The sequence below is a fragment of the Mesoplodon bidens genome, assembly GCF_964165515.1.
Source record: "Mesoplodon bidens genome assembly, chromosome: X".
NCBI classification, from domain to species: Eukaryota; Metazoa; Chordata; class Mammalia; order Artiodactyla; family Ziphiidae; genus Mesoplodon; species Mesoplodon bidens.
In genome coordinates, this window is record NC_138163.1 from 128,943,132 (window position 1) to 128,962,172 (window position 19,041).

The 19,041-nt window shown below is 38.0% G+C and overlaps 1 protein-coding gene across 2 annotated transcripts in view; it reads right to left on the reverse strand.

Annotated features, from left to right (window-relative positions):
* Nucleotides 1–19,041, reverse strand: part of GLRA2 (glycine receptor alpha 2) — a gene marked incomplete at both ends in the record, with an annotated part of 185,931 nt that overhangs the window by 141,890 nt on the left and 25,000 nt on the right. Inside the window, one exon of one of the 2 annotated variants that reach the window (XM_081221421.1) lies at nt 529–596. In XM_081221421.1, the coding sequence (XP_081077547.1) occupies nt 529–596 (68 nt within the window). Of the gene's footprint in view, nt 1–528; nt 597–691; nt 760–19,041 lie in introns of both variants that reach the window. The other variant, XM_081221420.1, reaches the window with a different exon arrangement.

Genomic DNA, 19,041 nt, shown 5'->3' on the forward strand with positions numbered 1-19,041 from the left:
GGGGGGGAGGGGGATGGTTGGGTGGTTCAGGTGGTAATGCGGGCGATGGGGAGCGGCAGATGAAGCTTCGCTCGCTAGCCCGCCACTCACCTCCTGCTGTGCGGCCCGGTTCCTAACAGGACTCAGACCGGTAACAGTGCGAGGCCGGGGGGTTGGGAACCCCTGTCTTAAATGTAGCATGTCTGAGTCTTGATTATGTTAAAACTTCCTATTATATGAAAAATATCTCCCAAACTTTGAAATTTGTATTTCTGAAACATTGGAGATGCAAATATTTAAATATCCTTAACTATAAACCATGCTTAATACTGATAATTCTACCTAAATCTAACCGAACATCACGTGTTTCCAAAACTTCTCTGGCATGATGGATAAAAGATGATTGAATTTTAAATAAATAATTGTTTTCTAGAGGTGAATGAACTTGGAAATTGGCACTCAGTAAATGTCCTACAAGTATACAACAGTACTCTTTGATCGCATATCCCATTCCTTCACACGATGGCTTCAGTGCTCAGTCCCACTCACCATTGTAGTTTCTGCTATTGACCCAAAGCTGTTGATAAATATGTTGCAGGTAACATTTACAGGAGGCCCTGCAAGTTGAACAATAAATAGAAAATTTGACAGGTTGTGTTCATGGCATAATCAAGTCACGTTTTTCTCTTGCCAGTGGCGTTGTAGCACTTACCATGGTGGTTTCTGTGACTGATCCAAAACTGTTGATAAAAATATTGCAAGTAACGTTTACTGGAGGACCTGCAGAACGCAATAAGAATGTTGCAATAGACATTGAAGCAAAAATACAGCTCCATCAACATCTGTGCAAATGACTAGAGATGTAAACAAAATTAAAATGATGGTGAGATTGCAAAAAAAAAAAAATTTTACCCAGAGAGGTTAACACTGATAGCATTCCCACTAGCATTTCCAATAATGACAGTTATGCAATGATAACTTACCCTGAAGAGTTTTGGATTTGGAAAATATAAGCTGAAGACTATTAAACGGAATTCATTGTCAATAGTTGCTATCAAAATTGCCTTTTGGGTGGGTGGCTTTCTTTGACCTTAGGCTCATCAACATTGTAGATGTCAACAGTAGGCGCCCATGGTGATGAACTAGCCCACGTTTATGAGTTCAAGTGGAGCTGCATTTTGAACTGTGGATGGGTCAGGAATATCCACCTCCTTTCATGAGATACCCTTTAAATCAGTGGATCTAGTTTGATTCTCTTGATACCTCTGAATTTACCCAATTTCTTCTTTATATCCTGTGACCCCCCCCAATGAAAAATGATGCACAGAAACACAAAATCAAAGAAAATTAGCTCATTTTAAGAACCAAACACAGCAGTGTCACTTAAAGTCCAGATTGTTGCCTCAGTAAATATACTGTAAAGAAAGATTTATTAATCCTAGATGTGCTATGAACAAAGTGCCTACTTTTTCCTCCAGAGACGGAGGGACTAACTCTCTTTCCTCTTGCCCTTTGTGTCTCATCCAAGCACTAACCAGGCCTGACTCTGCTTAGCTTCAGAGATCAGGTATAATCAGGCGTGTTCAAGGGGTATGGCCACAGACTCTTTGCCCTTTGACAACAGATAAATCACTTCCTGATGACTTCCAGTTTCAAGTTATGCTGAGCAATGTTTATTGCCCTCATGTAGTTTCCCCATAATGCTTTCTGAGATAAGAAATGGTTCATACTGCCATGAACTGTCTATTCACTCACTGCTTTCCCCTGTGGAAATTTGTCTCTTTTCGCTTGACAAAGGCTCAGCAACCTGGTGCAAGCTACACCCCAGTTGGCTCAGTACCCAACAAGCTGGTAGGATCTGAATGAGGAGGAGTTTGACTTGAGGCCTCCCTCAAAGGCTGGTAGTAAAACACAGCTGTGGCCACACTTGAGCGCCATGTTTTTACTTCTACAAGTCAACGTTGAGTTCTCAAAGTGAGGAAAGGAAAAGGGCTCAACAGCTAAGGTACTCCCCAGGCAAGGACTTTTGGTAAAAGAAGGAGCAAGGAGTTTGGGTAAAAGAGATGTATTGAGCTGTTTTTCTTTTTAACATAACTAACTTTTCTGTTATTAATGAAAAAAAAATGTGTTTATTTTTTAAGACGTGTTTGCAGGCATGGAATCATAGGCACCACCATGTTACCAAAACAGTTTCAGCCTGCATCTTTGAAATATTCCATCTTTTAGTTCATCCCTGTGTTATTCAGCATCTGCCAAATTGACTTCTTCTCCATGGTCACTTCCTACTCTGCTTGATTTTGTTTTTCTGTTTTGGTTACTCAAAAAAAAAAAAACAAAACAAAGCAAAACAAAAAACAAAAAGTCTCTTTCTTGGCCATAGAATTTTATTCTATAACAAATATATTCTTCTGCTAATAAGAAATAAATTAGACAAGGTAGAGGCATGTCATGAGAAATTGTGTATCTTTGCTTTTTTTCCCTCTCTTCACAAGAAAATATGTCCTTTTAGATGGTCCAATTCAGGATGGAAAACTTTCATGAATTTTTATATGCAAGACAGAAAATGAATGATGTGGGAAAAGAAACAGGAAAGAGAGAAATGTCATCTTAACAGGAAGAATTTGAAAATCCAAATGTGGTTTGTCTTGTACTGTACATTATCTGATTGTCTGGCCTCCCCACCTGGCTTGAAACCAATTAGAAGGTTGCGTCCTACCATCATATATCTGTTTCTAACCTTCCCAGGAAATGACAGTGTGAGTATATTGCTAGAATTCAAAATATTTTTTAAGCCACCACATATTGACACACTGTACTAAGCACATTTAAAAAATTACCTAGTTTAATCCTCACAAAAGAGGAATTGTTTTACTGCTCCAATAAATATTTTCAGATGAGGAAACTGGGGGTTAGAGAGGTTGACTTGCTTAAAGTCATGCCACAGTAATTAGAGAAGCTGAGACTCAATGTCTCATCATTCTGATTCCAAAAACCTAAACTTTAAACCACTTTGCTGCACTGGATTCATTGCATAATATCCTCTGACCTGACAACCATGGTATTTCCCATTGGTTTATACATTTCTGGGATAATTTAATCCTTTACATCTGATCGCTTCAATCTTGGGCATTGCCTTAAGGTTCATTTGCATTTGGATATAAAACCTTGGAAAGAAAAAAAGTGACTTTTTTTGATAAGGGATTAGCACATGCATATATATAATAAGAGCCTACATATATTAAAACCTCGCTGCATGCCAATGAGTGCCTTATTTCATTCTTCAGTAATTACATGCTTCCATGTCCCCCATTTTATGGATGAGGAAACTGAGGCATAAAGGAAATTCATTAATTTTCCCAAGGTCACAGAGTTTGTAAGAGGCAGAAACTGCTTAACTTTAGGGACACCTTTTTAAACTACAGGGATAAAATGCCTGAGGCGAATAGACTCATTCTAAGTTTAGAAGTTACCTAAATATGGGAATATGCCTGCAAGTTCTTCGGGTTGAATGACAGAATTGTTTTTCACTTTTAAGAGTTATCCTGACATGTGCCAGCACAACCTTCCCTCTGTGTTTTAGCCCAATAATCTGCTAAGGTGTTCTAATTAACAAGAACACATTCTTAGATGTGATCACCAGCGAATGAATGTGTTCTATAAACTGCAGAAAGAGTTAACACTAGTTAACCTCATCTAATTGGTTTATCAGCAAAGATATTCCAAAGTGAATTGGATGAGAATTTGACTGGGAAGAAGGATTATGTAGACATCTAATCTCTCATATCCCTATCCTCCCCTCCCTCCCTCCCTTCCTTCCTTGTCTCCTCTCTCCCGTCTACCCTCTCTCCCTCCCTCTTTTCCTTTCTTTCTCACTCTCTTCCTTTATTTTTTTTCCTTATTCTTATGAGAAAGAACAACCTTGCCATAACTCAAGTATAAATGGAAGTAAAAAATATATTTAGAATACTGCACAGGGATTTGGAAAGATGGCTGCCCTCCCTGACCCCCAGCACAAGGTATAACAAGCCTCATCTCGTACTGATCCTCTTTGTTGCTAAATATCTCTCTCAGACTGTCTTCTTTGGAGTAAGGCATTTGTTTTGGTAACCCAAGTAAAATTACAGTTATGCTACTTGAGAGGGATAATAGAGTTATTGATTATTGCTCATTAACATCTTCAGTTTTGGATCAATTGATCAAATTCGCTGTAAAGAGGGAATAGGATCACTGTGAATAGTGCATCCTAACTATTTTATCCCCTGCTACTCACACCGGGCTTGGAAGATCAGCAGAATCAGCACCACCTGGGACCTTGTTGGTCCCAGAAACTCAGGCCCCATTCAAGTCCTGCTGCAGTGGTCTGCACTTTAACAAGGGGGATTTGTTCCTGCAGATCCATTTTTTCTCCCTTTCAAGATCAAAATCATTTCTTTGTTTCAGCCTTTCATGAGTGTTCCTTGAAATGTTAACTCTAGTCCATTAATAAAACTTCTTAGGTCAAACCCAAAGTTGTGCAACCATCACCATTATCTATTTATAAAACTTTTCCATCACTTCAAACAGAAACTTTGTAACCATTAAGCAATAGTGCCCCATACTTCTCTCTCTCCAGCCCCCCCCGGCAACTTTTAAACTACTTTGTGTCTTTATAAATTTGTCTATTCAAGATATTTCATATAAGTAGAATCATACAATATTTGTCCTTTGTGTCTGGCTTCTTTCACTTAGCATAATGATTTCAGGGTTCATCCATGTTGTAGCATGTATCAGAACTTCTTTTTTATGGCTCAGTAATAATCCATTGTATGTGTATACTACATTTAAAAAATTTTTCTGTTGGTGGACACTTGGGCTGTTTTCAACTTTTGGCTATTGTCAGTAATGCTGCAATGAATTATTTGAGTTTCTGCTTTCAATCCTTTTGAGTATATATCTAGGAGTGACATTGCTGGGTCATATGGTAATTCTATGTTTAACTTTTTAAGGAACTGCCATGCTGTTTTCCACATTGGCTACACCATTTTACATTGCCACAAGCAATGTATAAGACTTCTAATTTTTCCACATCTTCACCAATGCTTACTTTCCATTTTTTGATAATTGGTATCCTAGTAGGTGTGAAGTGGCTTTGAATTTCATTTCCCTAACGACTGATGACATTGAGCATCTTTTCATGTGATTATTTGCTATCTTCTTTGGAGAAAAGTCTATTTTTGTATTGGGTGGGTTGTCTTTCTGTTGCTGAATTGCAGGAGTTCTTTTTATATTCTGGATATTAAACCCTTATCAGACATGTAATTTGTAAATATTTCTCCCATTCTGTAGGTTGTCTCTACTCTTTCCTTGTAATGTCGTTTGATACCCCAAAGTTTTTAGTTTTGATGAAGTCCAGCTTACCTATTTTTTCTTTTGTTGCTCATGCTTTGGTGTCATCAAAAACAAACAGACATTCATTTGCCAAATCCATGGTCATAAAAATTGACTCCTGTTTTCTTTTAAGAGATTTATGGCTTGAGGCCCTATATTTAAGCCGTTGATTTATTTTGAGATAATTTTTATATATGATGTGAGATAGGGGTCCAATTTCATTCTTTTGCATGTAGAAATCCAGGTGTCCCAGCCCCATTTGTTGACGTCTGGTATTTCCCTCACTGAATGGACTTGCTACCCTTGTCAAAATGAATTGGCTATAGATGTATGGACTCTCAGTTCTATTCCATTGGATAGAACTGATGTTTATGCTGATGTAAGTACCACAGTGTTTTGATCACTGTAGCTTTGCTGTAATTTTTGAAATCAGGAATTGTGAACCCCTTCTACTTTGTTCTTCTCTTTCGAGATTGTTTTGGCTATTCAGGGCCTCTTGCAATTTCATATGAGTTTGAGGATTGGCTTTTTCAATTCTGCAAAAAAAAAAGGCTGTTGGAATTTTTATAGGAGTCATATTGAATTATAGATTGCTTTGCATAGTATTTACGCCTTATCAATATTAAGTATTTCTTCCCATGAACATGGTGTGTCTTTCCATTTTTTAATGGTGTGTCTTTTCCATTCTTTAATTTATTTCAGCCATGTTTTGTGATTTGCTTTGTACAAATCTTTCACTCCTTGGTTTAATTTATTCCTACGTATTTTATTCTTTTAGATGCTATTGTAAATCGAATTGTTTTCTTCACTTCCTCTTCAGATTGTTTATTGCAGTTGTATAGATACACAACTGATTGTTGTGTGTTGCTCTTGTATGCTGCAGTTTTACTGAATTCATTTATTAGCTCTAGCAGTTTTCTTTTGGATTATTTGGGGTTTTAAATGTATAGGACTGTGTCATCTGCAAATAGAGATAGTTTTACTTCTTCCTTTCAAATTTAGGTGCCTTTTATTTCTTTTTCTTATCTAACTGCTCTGGAAAAAACTGCCAATAAAGTGCTGAATAGCAGTGGTGGAAGCAGGCATCCTTGTCTTGTTCCTGATCTTAAGGAGAAAGCTTTGTCTTTCACCATTTAGTATGCCTCTTGTAGAAGGCATATAGTTGAATTATGTTGTTAGCTGGGAATTTTTCATAAATGCTCTTTGTTGTGTAGAAGAAATTCTCTTCTATTCCTAGTTTTCTGAGTGGTTTTCCTTTTTTACTGTTAAAAGATGTTGGACTTTGTCACCTGCCTCTTCAGCATCAAATGAGATGATCACGTTTTCTTTCCTTCATTCTATTAATGTAGTGTATTGCTTTGATCAATTTCATTATATTGAACGGCCTTTGCATTCCTGGGATAAATCTCTATTGGCCATGATGTATAATCCTTTTACTTCACTGTTGGATTTGTCTTGATACTATTTTGTTTTGGATTTTTGCATCTATATCCACAAAGGTTATTTGTCTGTGGTTTTATTTTCTTGTGGTGTATTTATCTGCCTTTGGTGTCAAGGTAATGCTGACCTCATTAGGAAGTATTCTTTCCTCTTTTATTTCTTGGAAGAGTTTGAGAAGGATTGGTGTTAATTCTTACTTACATGTTTGTAAGAATTCACCAGTGAAGCCATCTGGTCCTGAACTTTATTGGAAGGTTTTTGATTATTCAGTCAATTTCTTTACTTGTTATAAGTCCGAGATTTTTCTATTTCATCTTGAGTCAGTTTAGGTAATTTCTGTATTTCTAGGTATCTGTCCATTTTATCTAGGTTACCTAATTTGTTTACAATCTTCTCTTATAATTCTTTTTTACTTCTGTAAGGTCAGTAGTAATGCCCCCACTTTCATTTCTGATTTTAATTATTTGAGTCTTCTTTTTTTCTTTGTCAGTCTAGCTAAAGTGTTGTAATTTTTGTTGATCTTTTAAGAGAGCCAACTTTTGGTTTTGTTGATTCTCTAATTGCTTTTCTATTTTATTTTTGTCTACTTTGATCTTTATTATTTATTTCCTCTGCTAGCTTTGGGTTTAGTTTGCTCTTCTTTTTCTAGTTCCTCAAGGTGTAATATTAGGTTATTGACTTGATCTTTCTTCTTTTTTAATGCAGGCATTTACATTATAAATTTCCCTCTGAACACTGCTATCACTGCATCTGATAAGTTTTGGTATGTTGTGTTTTTGTTTTCATTCTTCTTTAATTTCCCTTGTGATTTCTTCTTTGACCCATTGGTTGTATAAGAGTGTGTTATTTTCCAGATATCTGTGAATTTTCTGATTTTCCTTTTATTATTGATTTTTAGCTTCATTCTACTATGTTTGGAAAAGATACAATACTTTTTATAATTTTTATCTTTTAAATTTTATTAAGATTTATTTTGTAGCCCAATATATGGCTTGTCCTAGAGAATGTTGCATGTATACTTGAGAAGAATGTGTATTCTGCTGTTGTTGTGTGGAGTATTCTTTATATGTTTGTTAGGTCTAGTTGGTTTATAGTGTTGTTCATATCCTATATTTCCTTACTGATCTCTGTATTGATGTTCCATCTATTACTGAAAATGGTGTATTAAAGTCTCCAACTATTACTGTAAAAGTATTATTTCTTCCATCAATTGTATCAAGGTTTGCTTCATAGATTTTGGGGCTCCGTTGTTTGGTGCATATATTTTTAGGATTGTTATATCATCATGATGACTTGACTCTTTTATCAATATATATTGTCATTCTTTGCCTCTTTTAAGAGATTTTGACTTATGTTAGTATAGCTACCTCAGCTCTCTTTTGGTTACTATTTGCATAGAATATCTTTTTCCATCCTTTCACAGTCAATCTACTTGTGTCTTTGGATCTAAAGTGAGTCTCTTGTAGACAGCATATAGTTAGATCATAGTTTGTTTTATCCATTCTTCCTATCTATGTCTTTTGATTGAAGAGTTTAGTACATTTACATTTAAAATAATTACTGTTAAGGAATGACTTCTGCCATTTGGTATTTGATCTCTGTATATTTTACAGCTTTTTTGTTTTCCCTTTTGTCTATTACAACCCTCTTTCGTATTTAGTTGATTTTTATTTTTTTATAGTGAACCATTTTGATTCTCTTTGATTTCAAAGAGGTATACTTTCTTTTTTTTTTTTTTTTTTTTTTTTTGCTGTACGCGGGCCTCTCACTGCTGTGGCCTCTCCCGTTGCGGAGCACAGGCTCCGGACACACAGGCTCCGCGGCCATGGCTCGCGGGCCCAGCCGCTCCGCGGCATGTGGGATCTTCCGGGATAGGGGCACAAACCCGTGTCCCCTGCATCGGCAGGCGGACTCTCAACCACTGCGCCACCAGGGAAGCCCAAAGAGGTATACTTTTTAGATTTTTTTTTGTGGTTACTGTGGGGATTACATTTAACATCCTAAATTTATAACAGTCTAGTTTGAAATGATATCAACTTAACGTCTATAACATACAAAAACTCTACTCCTGTACAGCTACATCCTCCTCCCTTTATGTTTTTCTTGTCACAAATAATATCTTTATTTATTGTACATCCAGTAACATAAATTAATAACTTTTTAATGAATTTGTCTTTTAAATCCTGTAGGAGATAAAAAGTGGAGTCACAAACCAAAAATACCATAATACTGTTTTTATATTTGCTGGTGTATTTACCTTTAGCAGAGATCTTTATTTCTTCATTAGGCTTTGAGTTACTGTCTAGCATCCATGCATTTCAACCTGAAAGATTCCCTTTATCATTTTCTGTAGGGCAAGGTACAACTAGGTTGTAATGAACTCTCTCAGCTTTTGTTTATCTGGGAATGTCTTAATTTATCTTTCATTTGTGAAAGATAGTTTTGCTGGATATAAATTCTCAGCTACATTTTTTTTTCTTTCAGCACTTTAAATATATCATCCTTTGCCTCCTGGCCTCCAAGGCTTCTTCTGAGAGATTGGCTAATGATTTTATTGGGCATCCCATGTAAGTAATGAGTTGCTTTTTTCTAGCTGTTTTAAAAATTCTTTCATTGTCTTTGGCTTTCAGCAGTTTCATTGTGAAGTTTCTCAGTGTGAATCTCTTTGGGTTTTCCTACTTGGAGTTCATTGAAGGTTTTGGATTTGTAGATTTATATTTTCATCAAATTTGAAAAGCTATTATTTCTTCAAATATTCTATTCAAATATTCAAAGATTCTTCCCACCCCTTTCTCACTCTCAGAATGTGTATGTTGGTCTGTTTGATGGTGTCCCATTGGTCCTTTAGACTCTGTTCAGTTTTCTTTATTCTTTTTCTTTCTTTTTTTTTTTTTTTTTTTTTTGCGGTATGTGGGCCTCGCGCAGTTGTGGCCTCTCCCGTTGCGGAGCACAGGCTCTGGACGCGCAGGCTCAATGGCCATGGCTCACGGGCCCAGCTGCTCCGCGGCATGTGGGATCTTCCCGGACCAGGGCACGAACCCGTGTCCCCTGCATCGGCAGGCGGACTCTCAACCACTGCGCCACCAGGGAAGCCCCTTCTTTTTCTTTTATGCTCCTCAGACTCAGTAATTCACTTGCCCCATCTTTGCGTTCACTGATTCTTCTTCCTGCTCAAATCTACTGTTAAACTCCTCTAGTGAATTTTCCATTTCTGTTTTTTCACTTTTCAGCTCCAGAACTTCTGTTTGGTTCCTTTTTATAATTTCTAGCTCTTTATTGATATTCTCATTTTATTCTTACATCAATTTCCTGATTTCCTTTTATTGTTTGTCCTTGTTTTCCTTTAGATCTTTAAGCATATTTAAGACAGTTATTTTAAAGTATTTATCTAGAAAGTCCAATGTCTGGACTTCCTCAGGGATGATTTCTGTCAATTTATTTTTTATCTTCAAATAGGACATAATTTCCTGTTTCTTTGTATGCTTTGTGATATTTGTTGCTAATTAGACATTTGACTGTTATAACTGATAACTCGGGGAAAGTAAGGGAAAAGGGGGAAATTAGATTCTCCCCCTTTGCCCAGAGTTTACTCGATGTTTTTATTGTTGAAAGCTATTGTAGGCCATCTATTTGGTGACTTTCCTACACTATTTTTGGAAAGACTATATTCCTTCTTGTGTGTGGCCTTTATAGTCTCTGTTTCTCAGCTTGTGTTCAACTAGGGTTTTGATAGAAATTTTCTTGAATGCCAAAGGCTAAAAAAAAATCTACCAAACAAACAAACAAACAAAAAATACCTTTCCCGGTTTTCATGGATTGTTTCTGTTCTGGGGCACTCCTTCAATACATAGCCATTCTTGAACTGAACCTAGCGATCAGCCCAAGGTGAAATCTTAGGACCTTCTCAGGTCTTTTCTGAGCATGCATCTTGCCCTGAGAATGCATATGGCTTTCTAAATTTTCCTGCCTGCATCCATGGCTGATTTTGAGTTTTGTAATTTCCCTAAGAAACTCTCCTCAGCTTTTGCTCTCAGGCCTTAGATGGTCTATTGTATGTTTCAACTGTAATCTTTTACCCAGGCATCTGAAGGTTTTTAGTGTTTCTTGCAGTGTTTTTGATCAATACCTACTGCTTTTCTATCCTGAGTTCCACCACGTTAGGTGGAACAAAGATGAGCACTGTTATGGGCTGAATTGTGTCCCTTCAAGAAATTTATATGTTGGAGTGCTAACCACCAGTACCTCAGAATGTAACTGCATTTGGAGAGAAGGTCTTTAAAGAGGTAATTAAGGTTAAATGAGGTCATAAATGTAGTTCCTAATCTGACACAGATAGGGTCCTTGAAAGAAGAGGATAAAAGAGACATCAGGGATGCGTGTGCACAGAGGAAAGACCATAAGAGGACACAGTGAGAAGGTGGCCACCTACAAGCCAGGGAGAGAGTCCTTGGGAGAAACCAATACTGCTATCACATAGATCTTGGACTTCTAGCCTAAAGAGTTGTGAGAAAGTAAATTTCTATTGTTTAGGTCACCTAGTCTGTGGTATTTTGTTATGACAGTCCTAGCAAACTAATACAAGTGCTTTGCATCTGTCCTTCTGGTAGCACACAGACAGGTTAGAATAGACAGACAAAATAATTTGTGAATAATGTTTGCTTTGCATCCTCCAGAACAAGGGACCAGGGTTCCACACTGGGAATGTAGGCTGCCACTGATTCAAAACCAAAACCACTACTGAGGAGGGGATGGGACAAGGACAAGTAAAGACACCGCAAAACTTTCCTGCCGTTTTGAAGTTAGCTTTCTCTTGATTCAGTAGTTTCTTGGTTGCTGTAGACCTATGACTGTTTTCCAGAATTCTGACCAAGTTATTTCTGACAGTTTATACTTACTTTCTGATGTTTCTGTGTGGGGAACAAGAGCTTGGAGATGCCTACTGTGCCATTTTGTTGATGTCAACCTTTTCCTCTGCAAAACTTTAATACAGTCATGTGAATTATGGTGCTTCTAAAGGAGAATAAAGTATGTGTTTTTGTTTCCCAACTTTATTTGACCATAGGAGATTTTTTGTTTTTTTGAAATAGACCATCCTTTTTTTTAAAAAAAATTGAAGTATAGTTGATTTACAATGTTGTGTTAGTTTCTGGTGTGCAGCAAAGTGATTCAGTTATACATATATATTCTTTTTCATATTCTTTTCCGTATGGTTTATTACAGGATATTGAATATAGTTCCCTGTGCTATACAGTAGCATCTTGTTGTTTATCCATTCTCTGTATGATAGTTTGTATCTGCTAGTCCCCAACTCCTGATCCAACCCTCCCCTCCCCCCCTTCCTCCTTGGCAACCACAAGTCTGTTCTCTACATAAAATAGACCATCCTTTTCATGGAGCGCATTTCAAAGATGGCAGGCATTCTTCAAAACATAGTTTTGAAAATGCTGATCTACATTAATTCATTTATTAATTCAATTAACAAATTCTTGTTGAACAATAAATATATTAGATAATAATAATGTAACTATAAGAACTAAAGGCTATTACAGAGGTATTATCATACCCTGTGATCCTGCCAAGAAGGGAATGTTTTATTGAGGGCTGCAGGGTAGGTGCCTGGGATGAGGAGGTAATGGAAGAGGAACAAAGAATCAGTAAAGATCAGCTTAACCTTTCCCAGTTATCTATCTAAGAATCTCAATTTACGTAATGATCCTGTAGTCTAGGAATGTAATTCAGGGATGCAAGTCACAAACTCTGCTTGTAATCAGATTTGATAAATGTATTAATTCCTAGATGAGTTCTCTTAAAAACTCAGTGGCCTAGATGACAGGTAAGCAACATTTTTTTGTAAAGAGCCAGATGGTAAATATTTTAGGCTTTGTGGACCACAAGGTCTCTGTTACAATTACTCAATTCTGTCTTTGTAGTGAAAGTAGCCATAGACAGTATATCAATAAATGAGCGTGACTGTGTTACTGTAAAACTTTATTTACAAAACTGGTGGTGGACTAGATTGGGCCATGGGTCAAGTTTGCTGGGCCCTGCCCTGGACTCTTAGAGTCGGAGGTTGGAGAACAACAGAAATGGTTCTGGAATTCCATAATCTTTCCATATCTTGAAGTGAGGACTGGCCATGGACATGGAGGAGCATAGGGACTGTCTGTAGGTCTATCTACAGTGAGCTTGATATTGTGCTTTGTGGCATGAATAAAATCCACTTTAGCAGAAAGGGTGGATGGGAAATGATATCCTTTGGGCCAGCTGCACTGTAGTGGACCCAGGTGAAAACCATGAATTTCCAGTCAGACCACTATGCTATCACAAGAGCTAGGAGGCAGTATGGAAGAGAAATGGGGCCAGGACAGATAATGTGGACAACAAATATTTGACTCAGTAATTATATTTAATATGACTCAAGCTTGCTCATAAAAATGAATCAATGGTAAGAGCATTCTGTATCTTACATATTTAAAACGTGGAACTGATTTTTATAACTTCTACCATGGTAATGAAAATTTTATCTATTATTCATAGTGACTGAATTAAAATAAGCTTATATATATTTGTATTGACCAAAGCTTTCTAAATTAACAATAAATACTATTTTTTAAAGCTTTGTGATGGATTCTATTTAAAAATAATCACCAGAGATAAATACTGTATGACTTCACTTATTTGTGGAATCTAAAAGAGCCAGACTAATAGGAACAGAGATTAGAATGGTGGTCACCAGGGGCTGGGGGGTGGCGGAAATGGGGAGATGTTGGTCACAGGGTACACACTTACAGTTATAAGATGAATAAGTTCTGGGGATCTCATGTACAGCGTGGTGGCTATAGTTCTCAATACTGTATTATATACTTGGAAGTTGCTAAGTGAGTGAATCATAAATGTTCTTACCACAAAAAAGAATTTGTAATTATGTGACATGATAGAGGTGTTAGGTAATGCTACATGGTAATAATTTTGTAATATGTAAGTGTGTAGCTCAACACATTGTACACCTTAAATTTACACATTTGACATTGTTATATGTCAATTATATCTCAATAAAGCTTGAAAACATTTAAATGAGGGCTGCAGCAAAGATAAAAAAAATAAGCACTAGGAAAGAGTAGAGAATCTGTGTAACACCAAAACAACTAGTCACTATTCATTAGCTTTGCCTCAGTTATGTTGTTTTCCAACATCATTTTAGGGCAAAAGACTTGAGAGCAGAGGACATTCTTTGAGTTCTAAGATGAAAATTATTTTTTCTCTCTTGTTACAAATAGACAAGAATGACATTCTGATTTTGCATGTTATTCCTTGTAAATAATTTAATGAGTCCTCGAGTATCACAACTGATTGAGTGTGGGGCCCCTGGATGGGAATGGAACAGTAACTATATGTGCTTGATTTATACAGAAATTAAATTTCTTTTGGAATAAGAAGATTTTTATCTTCCAGGAAGATTCTCACCATTAGCTCAAGAGATAAAGGGAGAAAATAAAGCACATAGAGAAATCAAGAAGATGTATAGTTAACAGTCAGAGACTTGCTGTTTGAACATGGGGAAGCACTGTTTCTTGTGATGGCTTCCTGTGTTGCATGGTACTTTGATTTGATGCCCATGAAAGAGAGAGTCTTAGAGGATGAGAGGGTTGTAAAGGGAGGGAATGGCTTTTCATGGTGGTACTCCCTTTGTGAGGGGTGATTTGAAGCATCTAATCCCAAAGAATGGAGGAAGTTGTTGTTTTTTTATGTCATGATATTAATTAGAAATGGTCACAGAAACTAACCCATTGCATTTTTTAAATCTTCTTGAAAATTCACCACTAATGAGCTATATATTATTGACTCTTCTGCCCGACACATGGTCAAAACGATTTTATCAGTCCTACTACATTCAGTTTAGTTGCTGACATCCAGGTCTGTGCAGAGGGCAAACTATTCAGATAAGTAAAAAAGGTTGGATATTTACTGATTCCCACAGCCTGATGCAGCAAACCATTTGCTTTGGACCAGCCATGCTGATAAAATGATAGAAGTGCCAGACAAAGCAATTAATTAGCAACTTAGGTAGCTTGAATACAGAGAACCAAATGGCAGATTCTGTGAGCCCTTCCCACGAATGGCTGCCACTTGTCAGCTGCTCTCACATGAGGATGAGTGAATGGACAGACGTGCACACGGCTCAGATCCATGTCAGAGGGCTTCGAGAATGCTGGCAAGTTTCTATCTTTGCATACTGTGGATTTCTCCATGATTTAAAAAGAAGAGATAAGACAGGGGCCCTTATCTTATGCAAGATGATCACTTTTTTTAACATCTTTATTGGAGTATAATTGCTTTACAGTGGTGTGTTAGTTTCTGCTGTATAACAAAATGAATCAGTTATACATATACATATGTTCCCATATCTCTTCCCTCTTGGGTCTCCCTCCCTCCCACCCTCCCTATCCCACCCCTCTAGGTGGTCACAAAGCACCGAGCTGAAACTGGGTGCTATTAATAATGACACAAGAATGCCAGGCATAAACCAGTACTGTCCTGAGAAACCTGGACTTTGGGTCATACTACTCAAAGATATATTTGCAGTATGGTAACTACCAGTCCGTCTTATTTTTGCCACTAGCTCTGCTTATTATTACCTGTGAATTTTAAACAGATTATAGAAACTCTCTGCGTCTGTTAATTCTTCTGTAAAATGGGAATAATGATGGTTGCCTTGATGTTAATTGTGAGAATTGGTAGTAATGTATGGAAAGCCCATGATAGTAAAATAAATTGCAGCTTATTTATAGTAATAGTAGTAGTATTACTATCATTATTACAAGTTCATTGGATTGTCAAAGTATGCCTCTGAAGGAGGTACATCATTAAACCCATTTTAATATAGGGTAAACTGAAAAGTTGAGACTACAACTTAGATTTCCCAACTTTTTCTGTGCTAAGCTTTCCCTGAAATAATGCCCATCTCATCCAATTTCCCCTCTCTTCTCTCCATAAATTGCTTTTTCTCAGCTCTGTAGAAATTTTTAGCAGGATCCAACCACCTTGTATAACTTTCTTGGTTTCAGGAATTATGTATAAACATTCTTCATGTCTGGACAACCACGTAGCACCATGGGTTTGAGATCATTGCTGCTAGCTTCTTTATTTAAAATAGGGTTTCTCAGGGACTTCCCTGGTGGCTCAGTGGTTAAGAATCCACCTGCCGGGCCTCCCTGGTGGCGCAGTGGTTGAGAGTCCGCCTGCCGATGCAGGGGATACGGGTTCGTGCCCCGGTCCGGGAGGATCCCATATACTGTGGAGCGGCTGGGCCCGTGAGCCATGGCCGCTGAACCTGCGCATCCGGAGCCTGTGCTCCACAACGGGAGAGGCCACAACAGTGAGAGGCCCGCATACCGCAAAAAAAAAAAAAAAAAAAAAAAAGAATCCACCTGCCAATGCAGGGAACACGGGTTCGAGCGCTGGTCCAGGAAGATCCCACAACTACTGAGCCTGCGCTCTAGAGCCCGTGAGCCACAACTACTGAGCCCGCGTGCCGCAACTACTGAAGCCCGTGCGCCTAGAGCCCGTGCTCCGCAACAAGAGAAGCCACCGCAATGAGAAGCCCGTGCACCGCAAGGAAGAGTAGCCCCCGCTTGCTGCAACTAGAGAAAGCCCGCGCACAGCAACGAAGACCCAAGGCAGCCATAAATAAATAAATAAATATTTTAAAAATAAATAAATAAAAAATAAAATAAAATAGGGTTTCTCAACCTAAGGACTATTGGCATTTGGGGCCAGATCATTCTTTATTGTGGGAGTTTGTCTTTTGAGTTATAGGATGTGGAGCGGCATCCTTGGTCTCTAGTCTAGATACCAATAGCACCCCACCTCCCACAGCCCCTGCTGTGACAACCAAAAACATGTCCAGACATTGCCAAATGCCCCCTGGGTGACAAAAATCACTCCTGGTTGAGAACTACTAAATTATAAATAGCAGGTAAAAATGCAGGATGAGTGGAAAGGCAACTTAACAAGGATTACATGTTATGTAACAATGAAATGCACTTCAGAGTATTCTTCTGCTTAGTCAAACAAATGCTAGGGTCATGTTCAAATAGTTTTGGTCATATGACTTTCTGATAAGAAAGTCATCTCTCTTACGTATTTCAACAAAGAATGTGGATTTTTAAAAATATTTAAACATACTTTGGATGAGTAAATGGCAGTATTATGGAATTTGTACTCCTTTGTTTGGTTTGTTCATCAAGAAATTAAATTTGGTGCCTCTTTGCAGGCATTTGCTGAATTCTGTGCATTTCCATCTTATATCTCTTCAGTCATTCATTCAGTCAGCAAACATTTATTGAGTACCCATTATGTGCGTGGTCTTGTACTAATTATCATTTACAATTAGGTGGTGAATTGTGGGACACAGTATAAGAAAATCAGGCATTAAGCACAAGTCAGAAACAATTTTCTGGAAAGCCCTTCACTCATTCTGCAAGAAATGTCAGATGAAACAAAAAGTGTGTGCCCAGCCAAGCACCACAGAGAGGGCATTTTTGTTAAGCCTCTTTCTAATACAAGCAAACTGCTGCTTTTTTGTTGTTTGCAGAGTCATAGTGACCTTAGTGAGCAGTTTATGTTCTGGGAGATTTAGGGCTCTTTGTTTGTGGTGACAAGATTCATTTCCTATTTTAAAGATCTCAGAGACTAAGTGGAAACCTTCATGTTGGGAATAATTTGTAAGTGTAATCTACATATATTTCTATTTATGCTATAATCAAATGTCATCAGATGGAGAATTGCTGGAAAACGTGAGATTCTTGCCATCTTGGGATTGGGGTGGATAATAAATAAAGGCCCATTTAGCCTTAGAAGAAGACAATTTTAAATGCCATTTGGAATTAGTTTTGAAATGAAGAGATCTGAGAATTTCTCATGAACCCAAATGATATTTCCTTTCATTTTAGCAAGTAACAAAAGTAGGATTAAAGATGACTTTCTCTCATGTTAATTGAATCCTCTACTACTTTACAAAATGAATAGCAAGTTCATCAACTTGTTAGGGCCTGACAAATTGAAAATAGATTTGTTTTGCATTAGTAATTTTTAAAGAGGGAACTATGCTGGTTTTGAGGTTATAATAATGAAATTGGTGGGTGCAATTCACACACATATACAGTGAATTTTCCCATGATTCTTCCTACTTGAATGCCATCTTTCTTGGAACTTCCAGAGCCCTATAATCCTTGCCATGTTGTAGTATAGTCATTTTTTTTCATCTTTGTCTAATTCTATCTAGTATGTTCTAGACAGTATGCTCAGATCTGATTCCCTGTAGCCTTTCCTAAGGCATTTATATAGGACTAAGCACATAGTAGGCATTCAGTAAATGCTCAGTGAATGCTGTTGATCAGAATATAAGCCTTTTTGTGTAAGTAAATGCCAGTGGCATGCCAAGAAATCTGTGCATTTCCATTCTATTTCAGAGCAACTTTCAATGCAAGGCATTTTAACCCCATCAGTTGCCTCCATCCCTTCGGCTTCAAAGAGGAGTTCCTTCAAAAAGTCCTTCATTGGGCTTCCCTGGTGGCTCAGTGGTTAAGAATCTACCTGCCAATGCAGGGACCCGGGTTCAAGCCCTGGTCTGGGAAGATCCCACATGCCACGGAGCAACTAAGCCTGTGCACCACAACTACTGAGCCTGTGAGCCACAACTACTGAGACCACGTGCTGCAACTATTGAAGCCTGTGTGCCTAGGGCCTGTGCTCCGCAACAAGAGAAGCCACAGCAATGAGAAGCCCGCGCACCGCAACGAAGAGTAGCCCCTGCTCTCCCCAACTAGAGAAAGCCTGTGTGCAGCAACGAAGACCCAACCCAGCCAAAAAAAAAAACAAAAAACAAAAAAGAAAAAGTCCTTCATTTAAATCAATTGTTTCATCTCAGCCTGTGAAACAGAAAGTGCGTTCTGTTTGCTCTCTTTGCAAAGCACTCAACAAGAATGATAAAATTCTGACAAAAACATGACAATCACCAATGAGCAGCATTACAACATGGCCCTTTTTTTTTTTTTTTTTCGGTACGCGGGCCTCTCATGGCTGTGGCCTCTCCCGTTGCGGAGCACAGGCTCCGGAAGCGCAGGCTCAGCAGCCATGGCTCACGGGCCCAGCCGCTCCGCGACATGTGGGATCTTCCCGGACCAGGGCATGAACCCGTGTCCCCTGCATCGGTAGGCGGACTCTCAACCACTGCGCCACCAGGGAAGCCCAACA